This window comes from Salarias fasciatus, chromosome 19 (assembly GCF_902148845.1).
Source record: "Salarias fasciatus chromosome 19, fSalaFa1.1, whole genome shotgun sequence".
NCBI classification, from domain to species: domain Eukaryota; kingdom Metazoa; phylum Chordata; class Actinopteri; order Blenniiformes; family Blenniidae; genus Salarias; species Salarias fasciatus.
Window position 1 is genome coordinate 14,858,691 of NC_043763.1, and position 11,029 is coordinate 14,869,719.

At 39.0% G+C, this 11,029-nt stretch overlaps 1 protein-coding gene across 1 annotated transcript; it reads right to left on the reverse strand.

The window, feature by feature from the left end:
- Window positions 1–7,071: 7,071 nt before the first annotated feature.
- On the reverse strand, window positions 7,072–10,369 carry gsc (goosecoid). Its single transcript, XM_030117227.1, has 3 exons — window positions 10,004–10,369; window positions 9,042–9,301; window positions 7,072–7,221 (listed from the first exon to the last, which is right to left on the reverse strand). The coding sequence occupies exons 1-3, from the start codon at window positions 10,317–10,319 to the stop codon at window positions 7,072–7,074; spliced, it is 726 nt and encodes a 241-aa protein (XP_029973087.1). The 5' UTR covers window positions 10,320–10,369.
- Between the last annotated feature and the right edge of the window lie 660 nt (window positions 10,370–11,029).

Consider the following 11,029-nt stretch of genomic DNA (forward strand, 5'->3'; position numbering starts at 1 on the left):
AAGCTTTGACGGGGGAGAAAACTTGGACATGAAGCACAAGATCATCATGCCAATTACAATTGAGTCTGCATTAAATCTCCCTGAGCTGTTTTGATTACCTATTACCCATGCATCCTTTATCCCACTTTAGTCTGTGATTAGTGTATATTATCATAAATTATGATGTTGTTATGCACGTATTATACATCACAGAGACATAACCTTTATTATCTATTACAGGTATCTTATTAACTATTATTTCCTTAACAGGCTTCTCAGCTCTCTATTTCATTTTTTACTTGAATATTTCCAATAAATGCTCAATTTATTGAGTATTAAACCTTTTATGTTTTACTCTTACGTAAACTGTCTTTTTTTCGTGGCTGCTGTTCTCATTCTGAAAATGTGCTCACCGTAATGAGCAGCACAACCTGTTACATATAGATGGCATAATGACCTTTAGTTTTTTCTCTTGACCCTGGTGAGTTCTGTGCCATTGGTGATGTGTGTGTTGACTCCAGCGGCGGCGTTTGGCTCTGCTGGAAGTGAAGCTGTGAGTTTAGCCTCTCAGGGTTTCTGCTCTCTGAACCTTGCTGCCGGCTCTTGTTCTGGTTAATGCTGAAACAACATTGTGGATTTTGGTTAAATCCTGAAAACACAAATTTGCTCTGTCATGTTTTGAATCAGCCTTGAATTCACTACTTAACTAAGACAATGATGTTTCCCTGAGCTGAAGAATTTTCTTCTCCAGAGTCAAATTAAATACGCTTTAAACTTGTTTTGAAAGGATCATTCACATTTAAGCAAATTTATACAGAAATTTGACTGAATACCTGAAACGCAGAAACACACACTGTCAGTTTTGGGTGGTTTGTGCTGAATGGATGTGCAACAGATGGTGGCAGTCATACTCCAGCATTTCACTGTGTCACTCCGAGAAAAATAACACTTAGGGGGCCAGAGTGGGTTTATTATCCCTACATACTGTAACAGCTGTGACCAGTTATTTATCAGTATAGGTGAAACTTTTTCCTTCTTTTACATCATGATACATTTTCATCTCCAACTATAAAATAATTAAAAAGATATTTTTCGAGACTGACTCCAGAAATGCCTGTATGTTAAACTAAGAGTGCATAAAGCAGCTGATGAATCAGATAATAGCTAATTCATTACAGTCCTTCGTCTTATGCCTGCACAGCGGTAAAAACCATAACAGCACAGTAAAGATCTTAGTTTACTCAATAAAACATCAGAACAAAAAGAATCGTTTAGTATAATATGTTTTGCAACTCCAGTTTTCTGCATGAATTAGTCGTAAAATGTGACAAGTTCTGCTTCATTGTCAGAAATATAAACCATTTCAGGAGTTAAGCCTCCGAAGGACTGTGGGGAAACAATTGAGTGTTAAAGCATGGTGGAGGAAGCATCACCACCTGTGCTGTGTGCTGTGCTGCCTCATGAAAGTAGGGTTCAGACATCCAGGAGTGTCTGATCCAGGCTCATGTGTTCTAAAACGAGGCGGTTCAGGTCACAGAATCATCAAGCTGAGTGAAATCTGTCTTGGACCAGGACACGGTTCCTTAAATAGACCCTCACAGTCGATCACAGAATCATAGATTCACCGTGACAGAGTGGCTCCTTCTCTCCACCGGAGCAGGAAATGCTCATGGAGGGAAATGAGGAGTCAGGACCTTGTCCAGGATAACCAACATATCCTGGCTTAATATCTTATCTTGGTTTCGTGCAACAGGCCTCAGATCCTGCACCAATCATCAAGGTTCAAAAAGTGTAAGTTAGGGAGCACAGCATGCAGCATGACTCATCTGAGGCCTTGTCCTCTCTTTTCAACGTATTCATATCTTCTTCTCACATGCATTCAGAAATATCCCATACGCTGCTGTGATTGTTGTGGCCGCGGGTTCTTTGTTTATGGAAACCGGCGGCACGGCGTGTTTGCTTTTCGTCTGCCTTTGTTTGGCCGTGCGGGCTGCAGGGTGTGCTGTGCTCTCAGCTCTGAGCAGGAGAGGCGGCCCACATGTCTGCGGCATCATTCAGGGGAGGAAGAGACTTTTAAACTGCAGCTCTCGTTCCAAGAAGTCATCTGTAATGCTACGCTTGAGTAAACATGCAGCACTGATATGGATGCTTTCACAGGCATCAGGGTTTTAGCAATACAAGTATTTACACTCATATTTCTGTAATGACACTCATATAACTGCTGCTAAGTAGTATACTTAGGGACTTGCGTGTATGTCTTTCTTTCTTTTTTTAAATCAACCCTTTAAAGGGAAAAAATCTCAGTATTTTTTTTTTTTATAATTCATTCGACACTTTTAAAACAGGTAAGGTCATCAGTTATCAGAGCCCAAATCATCTATTATGAAAAAGGAGAAAAATATAGAAAAACAAAAGAGATTTAAAAAAAAAGAAAAGGAGCAACTAATATAACTTTAGGAACATTTATCATAGTTAATGTATTTACAGGTTTTACTCTTATTTGAGTATAATTTACACTAATTGTGATCTAATCTCTTTAGCTATAATAACATCTTAGGTTGCATATTTGATTATTCAAACCTTTTGACCTCTAGTTTTGTTATCAATAAGTTTATTTAACAGAAAAAATTCCTACTTTGTATATATTTCCATACTCTGTTAATTCATCTACTGCATTGTACCTCTGACAAAAAAAAGAGTAAATTAATTCTCACAAAGCGATTATATCTGTTAGTAAAAGTGGCTTAAATTGAGTTGTTTTACAGAAGAATGATTTGTATTTTTTATTTTTATTTAACTAATTCTAAACAGTATGTATCTATACTATACTCATCTTGCTCCACTTCTAACATGTGGATATAGATACATATTCGAAACACAAAGTATATATTAACCCTTTTCATTTCCAGACACAACAAATGTCTGGTGGCTCTCAATGGAAAAACATATGAGTCGAAACTCTGAACAAACAATAAAAAACCCACCAAGATTTATATTAAACTCACCTGGAGGCAAAGTCATGATAGAAGTCTGAAAAACAAACATTGAGGTGAAAAGTCTTACTTTACTCAATCTTATGTCTCATCATTAAATCACACATCTCTTCACTTTGGGCGACACTTTTTAAATGTTTTCACTGACGGAAAAAAAAAGTATACTATATCAGGCCAAAGATTTCCCTATAAAGCCTGAAATGAGCCAAAAGACAATGTTTAACTACTGTCAACAGCCAGAGAAGTGAACGACTGTATAAACCAGACTGACAGTGAGAATTTCACTGTTTTAATATATAACTAACGCAAGAATTTGGAATTTTACAAACAAGGGAAATACTCGTGTTACTATCTCACCTTTTTGTGTGAAAATATATGATAGTGTTAGAAACATTTATGACTCTGTGGGTCATTCGAAGAGTATTTCCTGAGACTGGATCAGCTAAAATGACTTCAAAACAAATTCTGAATAGATGTATGAGGCTGACGGTAACAGAAATTACCGCATCATGAAGGTGTGACTCAGGAAATAGCTGATCACAGACAGAAAAAAAAAAAAATCCTGCTTGGTGTCAAATTTCACTTCTTGATTGCTTCCTCCTTCAGCTGAAATGAATACAACTCAGTTGCTAAACCGTGGTTGAAGCCCTGAGAAGGTTTTTATCATTTCTGAGCTTGTTGGCAGAGTTTTCAGAGGATCCCCCTCTCAGGGTTTAACAGCAGTCCTCTCCTCTGACCTGATCCGGCTGTCAGGACCAGGATGTAATCTTTCCTTACCATGTCCATCTTTCAGTTCCACACAGCAGCCTTCTTCGGAGAGCTTACGTTTAAGGTTGCTTAAGGTTTCGATATCACTGTGGTTTCGTGGACCGTAAATTGTGGTCGCATGATGTAGGTTTATAACGGCGTAGTGACATTAAAAGGAGCAGGCATGTGTTATTGCCAAAAGCTGAAACACTTGAGGGGAAACAAGGCAGCGTATTTACGCATCTGCCTGTTGGATAAGACTGTTTAGAGAACTCTAAAAAAAAAAAAATAAACCCGGACTGAGGCTTTCATAAAGTCTTCCTGAAATGAAATGGGAGTCACTGAGGTTACTTGTTACTCATTTGTCTTGTGGAAGAGACATGGAGGGAAAAAAAACATTAAAATCAGTTGCTGTTAGTCAGGAAGACACACACACACACACACACACACATACACACACACACACAAGTAAAATAATCAAGGCATCTGATTTGGTTCAGATTTACTCGACTGCAGATTAACATAATAATCATATTGCCAGTGTCACTGAGGTCCTGAGGTTCGGCCCCAGCACACACACAGCCCTCTGATCTCAACGTCATGCAGTACGTTTAGGACTAGACACACAATTCTGGTCCAGCCAGCATCTCCAGCAGGTCTGTACTTACCGGTAATCCTGAGGCGTGTTTTGAACATCCTCACTGGAAACAATTGAAATTCTTCTGGGTGGAGGCTGGGATCACACTATAAATACATGAAAACCCACCGACAGTGAAACACCGTGCAGCGAAAAGCCAAAACAAGAATGCATATGATATTTACCTTCATACATCATGTTAAAAGTATATGGAATTCAGAGGTCAAAGGTCACAGGCCCACAGTGTATCCGGTCAGATCAATCTGCTGCAAGTGAATCGAGTAAAAACCTTAATCTGTAAATTCAATTCTGTAATTGTTAGTTATTTGTGTTCTGCAAAAGAGTGATGGCTGTGATTCACACTAACTTTGGTAACTAGATACAGGGTACTTTATAGTGTTGATGCAGTCGGTTGTTGTTTTTGTTTCTATCACAGATGATCTGGAACTTTGCTTGATATGTGTTCTCATTTAGATAAACACTGTTTGAAAAGTAATACGTGATTGGTTGGTTGTTGATGAGTTATTTTATTCTCATGCATGAATTGAAGTTTAGATTCTTTCCAGATTTTCAGCTGCCCGCAGGAATTTCCCTTTATGGAAATAAAGTTTATTGTATTATATGCTGAATTTTGGCCTCTTGTGCCACGCCTTCTTTCTGTTTGTTATTTAATTCCTTTCAATGTACTGAAGTCTACTGACTTTGATTAATCAAAGTATGAATAAGTAGGAATGTGTAAAAATCTCTCCTTTAAGACGTAAATGACCATGAGCTGAGCGTACTGTGGAAAGAAGCTCATTTTGTGGACGGAAACCAATTTGAGTACAAACAGAGGAGTTGAACAAGCGAAACACACAAGCAGAAACAAATTAGATTTAATACTAGTCATTAAGCCTCATCAACAATAACTTTTTATCTGAGGCACACAAATCTGTTATATTTTCTTTTGTGTGCAGCAAGAACTCCATCTTACATGAAACTGTTTGAATAATGGAAAGTACAATAAGGTACCAGTAACACGGCCTGATGAGCTCTTCTCATGGGATATGAGCTCCACAGCATGAAGGCATGAAGGCCTGGATGAATGGATGTTTTTTGTTTTTGTTTTTTTATATATATATATGTTGATACCTCCAAATAGATCTGAACAGGAAACCTTGAATTGCAGGATCAGTGGTATTAAATGCAGGAGTGAAATTATTATGCAAAACCTCCAGCATTTATACACTAATGTTATTTATTAACAGCAACGCAAATAGTGCCGCCTCTAAACCACAACCTGAAAACTGCTGCACAACAGTTGCTTTGTGCGTTCCGTTGATCTGAATCATGCACATTCATTTGTATATATTTATATTCCATCTGCAAACATAAATTCTAGTGAGCCAGCAGGTTAAACTGCATTAGTGTCATTAACATAAATACACCTGTGAGGTGGAGTGATTCCACCTGTGAAGCGTCCCAGTGCAGCTTTACTGAATATCAGCTCATCCAATCACATTCTTCGGTCAGAACTAACTGCTGGATTGATTTTAAATAGAATAGTATAAATAGTTATTTGTATCATGAGTCCCTCAGGTATAGACTACAGTGGAAATAACTAAAGAAGAAAAAAAAATCTAAAGGGAAAAAAATCTTAATTTTTAAAAGGGACCTAACGTGCTAGGACAACTTTTGCAATAAATGCACCAAAAAATACTTGATTCTGTTTGAAACTGATCATTCCCACCTACTTAAATACCGCCTCGCTTTGACTGTTGCTTTTTCACTCTTTCAATAAAAACGTTGGACATGTCTCGATATCTAATGAACAAACCTTTCTTGCCTCTGCATTCCTGTGGTATTTGTACTATTTCATAATTATGTATTAAACGGAAGAAGCGTGCTATTTAGGATGTTATTGAAATCAACCCAGCATGGACGATTTAAATACGATGATTCCTAAAACTCTTGATAAAATTTGGATCATATGACTTTGAAAACATTACATCCATTTTCCCCCTCTTTTGTGAGGTTAAATTTAGCTCAAACGTAAAATGGAAGCAGAAAAGGAACATTTTAATTTTATTTTAAATGTACAATTATCTTTGGAGAATTAAAACTTCCGTTTTTTTAAGCAATTTTATTTCTAATGACGTTGACGTGATCTCTTCAGGTTTTTGCGTAAGTTGTCAATTAAAATCATTAAATAATCCGCGACGCGCCAAAGAATGAAAGAAGACACGGTGCTGATGGTATTTCATTTATATTTTAATGTTTATAGTGGATGTCCGTTTAAGGTGTTTGTCCAATTATTTTTTTCAAAATAAAATCAGATAAAAATGGAGGCATTCCTGCTCACTGCTCTGAATATAGTGACTGTGAATAATTTTACAGACTCAAACGATACTGTCACAAATTAAAAAAAAAAAAAACGCACCAGATTTACAACATTTTATATCACAAAGAAAAAAAAAAACATTACGATATATTCACACAACGTCCGCTGGTAAAGTCACATAAAAAAATATTAAATTAAATATAAATAACTGGCACCATTAATAATAAAATGTAGATTATGTACAACTGTGCAACATGGCAACACTTTTTTTTATTATTGTTTTTGTTTTGTTTTTTTAATCACACCACCAGCATGTCGTCAGTCCGCGTCACGGTCCGCCGTGAGCGCGCACACGTGGCCGCTTCCTCCTCCTCCTCCTCCTCCTCCTCCTCCTATCAGCTGTCAGAGTCCACCTCGCTCTTACTCTCCTCCGTTTTCTCCGCGGACGTTTTGGCGGCTTTGCTCCATTTCTGAGAGTTCTCTGATTCCTCTGACGAGGAGCGCTTCTGCCGCCTCCACTTGGCGCGTCTGTTTTTGAACCAGACCTGAGTGACCGGGAGACACAGAGCAGGTTTTAGAGCCGAACATGCAGAATCCCTGATCTGACCTCCGTCTAAAGCCCCTGAACACACCGCCGGCACCAGAACAGGGGAGCTAGTGGTCATTTCAATGAGATCATGAGGAGCGCTTCTTCTCTTCAGTGATAATTATGTCATTAGAGAAGCTCGAAGTGCAAGGTGTACAACAAGTTGAATGGTGTGTGTGTGGTGTGTGTGTGTGTGTGTGTGTGTGTGTGTGTGTGTGTGTGTGTGTGTGTGTGTGTGTGTGTGAATACATTGGTTGTATTTAAGCAACACAAACTGTTTTCTGAATGATGTGATGTCTATTCTTCTTTACAGCATATTAACTAAATTTAATTTATAAGTTAAGGACTCATTAAGATCACAGACTGGTGCTCTATTGCTTAAATTAGTTTCTTCCTCAACTTGAAGCTCAACATTTTTTCAGATAAAAGTTTTGTCGATTGTGTCTTTATGTTGAAATCTATTTAAAACTCGTACAAAGGATCACTAGTGGATTAAACTGTTCAGACATGATTCTTAGCGTTTAGTTTTTCAAGACGTGAAATATGTTCTATGAATTAAACGTATACTTCTATTTTATCTAGTGTTTTTTCAATCTGTCTCCTCTGTCATTTTACCAGTCCAACTTATGTTCTCCAACCTGAGTCTGGTTCTCCTGGAGGGTTCAAAAAAAAAAAGAAAAGAAAAAGGTTTTCTTCCCGCACATCTAATGTACGCATAAGCTTCTTGATGTGATTGTTTTTCTGTGTGATTTACAGTGAGGTGAAGCTGTTCTGAGGTGACCAAGTCGAAAACAGTGAATCAGGAAATACAGTTCCGTTTTTGTACAGATTAAAACAGAAATTTCCGTATATAGTTTTTTCCCCCATTCATCAATAACACTGAAGATTGTATCTTTGTTGAAATTCATTATTATTATTATTATTATTATTATTATTATTATTATTATTATTATTATTATTATTATTATTGGTCAAATAAAATGCATTATACATGATAATGTATATTGTACAAAAATGATATGGCGGTGAGAATCATCTGAGATTATAGAAATCTCTGAGTGGAGTATCCATCAAACTAAACACAGATGTGGAGTCAGTGGTGACTGCAGCAGCTTTTTTTGTAAAAAGAATTTTAAAATCTAAATCTGAAACACTTGTATCCACCAAGTAATTCAAGGACATCGTTTGTTATATTCTGAGAGGTATTTGGTTTATTTTCTCAGGAGGTCTTGTGTTGAACTGTAATGACTTTATTGCAACGACGTTTCGCTTTCAAATATTGCAAATCCAAGTTTTTGTGGTTGTACTGTCTGATGTAAAATTGATCTTTATCACAATGGACTGATTTATTAAAGGTAAAAAAAAATCCACTCTGAAATGTTGAATCCGTTTCTTAGATTTTAAATAAGATAAAAAGCCAATTGAATTTCAATACGGGTATTTTTTTGTATTTTTGATAATTTGCGTATCTTCTTCAGAAACACTTTTTTCATTCAATTTTCACATTTTTCAAATTGTTGTTTGAACACATACGACGATAAGAAAAACTCTACTCCAGCAATAAATATTGAACAAAATTCCCATTTTGTTATCCTAATTATTTTAGATTCCAAACCCTTGAAGGAATAATAGAATAATAATAATAATAAAATAATAATAAAAACGTATAATTGGATGTAATGGAAATTGAATAAAGTTTCTCTTGAATCGGATCAAATCTGACGGAGGCGCTTTCATCAGAACCAATAACTTAAAGAAACGTCAAAAACGGGCTCTGACCTCCACCTTCTCCTCCCGGAGGTGGACCTTGCGGGCCAGCTGCTCCCGCGTGCCGACGTCCGGGTACTTGGTCTCCTGGAAGAGGCCCTCCAGAGCCTCGAGCTGCTCGTCGGTGAAGATGGTGCGGTGCCGCCGCTTCCTGCGGCAGTGCAGCTGGTTGAGGAGCTGCAGCTCCGTCCGGGAGAGGCTGCCCATGTTCATGTAGGACATCATCTGGTGGGGGACCGGGGAGATCAGCACCGAGCCCGGGCTGTCGTACGCTGCGGGCGCAGGACGGAGAGTTAAAGTGGTGAACGCAGGTCAACGTGCTGTGTGTGTTGATAAAGTACAAACCCATCAACACCCAAGCGTGAAAAACATCCTCGTGGCCAATAATGATGTGTTTGTATTTGTTCCACTAGTGTGTGAAATTACGGCTGATGGAAATAACTTGGAGGAGAAAACGATCAACAGCTATTCTGCCACATCTTATTACATTCAGAGCAGGTCCGAGACATTTAACCCGGGCACATGGACACTGACAACAATGAAATAAAAATTAAAAATAAATAGAAAGATTAAAAAAAAAAAGTCACAAATGTTTCCTGCTCCAGGTGTTCCACAAAGTCCTGTGCGTAATTGCGCAGCTTAAAATCGTGCGTAAAATGATCTGATATTTTCATTTTTGTAAACAGGTATCAGAAAAGTCCAATCACATAACATATGTGATGTCTTTTAAATAGTAAACTAGCACTGTCACGTTTTTCCCTGTTTATTTCTCTATTTTCAGCTAATCTGCGGCCTTTAATATCCGATAGACCACAAAACAAAGCGAACACCTTTTTTTCCTCTACATGCTATTTAGCAAGCAAAAGTGCCATTTACAATTATAGTCATTTTATGAATTGATACTTCTGTTCAGATTCCACGTTGTTATGATCTTAACTTCCAGTAAATATGAATCTGAGTCTGCGTTGCCCTACCTGTAGGGATGCAGGGGCACTGCTGCGCGCCGAGGCCGGGCACGGAGCCGCAGCACGGCGGCCCTCCTCCCGCGCCTTGGACGTGTAACTGTCCGTAGTAGTAGCCATTATATCCAATCCTGGTTCCGTTCACAGACTGCACCCCCGGAGGAGACGGTCCGCACGTGGCCGAGTACAGTCCGTTGTAGTCGGTGTAGAGAGAGTCAGTGAGGCCGGCGGACAGCACCACCGGGCCGCTCCGGTGCAGCAGCAGCGGCTCCTTGCAGCTCGGCCGTCCGGACAGGATGCTGTCGATGCTGAACATCCCGGCTGGCATCACACTGGCGCGCGGTGGGAAGCGAGAAAAGGCGAAATTCGTGAGTTAAAGCGTCTCTAAAGTCAAAAGCTTCCGGGCTCCTTCGGGGGGGAAAGGGAAAAAAAAAAACAAAAAGGTTCCTAAAACTGCGTCATGGTGACTCTGGAGAGGAACTTTTCTCTCCCGCGTGTCTCGCGCTGCAGTGGAGGACTGGAGGGTTTGAGGCCAGCTGCGCGCGGGGCTGTTCTTATACCCCCGTGACGTCACAGCGGAGCGGCGGCTCCGGGATGAGCCGCTGCAGCCGCGAACTCTTATCGATCTGTGTATTGAGAATTAATTCAATTAAGATAATCCGCACTGTTTGCAGACTTTTGGGAACGCGGCTGCTGGGTCACACACACACACACACAGGCTCTGCTTTTGCAGCGTAATCCGATTGTTTCCCTGACAGCGAAGGCGTTCTAATCTGTGAAACACATTTACACTGGGTTTACAGGCCGGGTGTCAGACGGGACACTTTTTCATCCATTCACGTAGAAACAATTTAACGAAACGAAATCCATTCACTGCAAAGTAGCACTTTTTTTTATGCTGTTTTAGAACCATTGAAATTCTGGATAATTTAGAAGACACTCTCATTACACTAGAATACATTTTTAAAATTGCAGCAACATGTGCATTAAAGCGGCTATATGGCCAAAACTAATGAACAAAGAGGGAAAAAATACTTG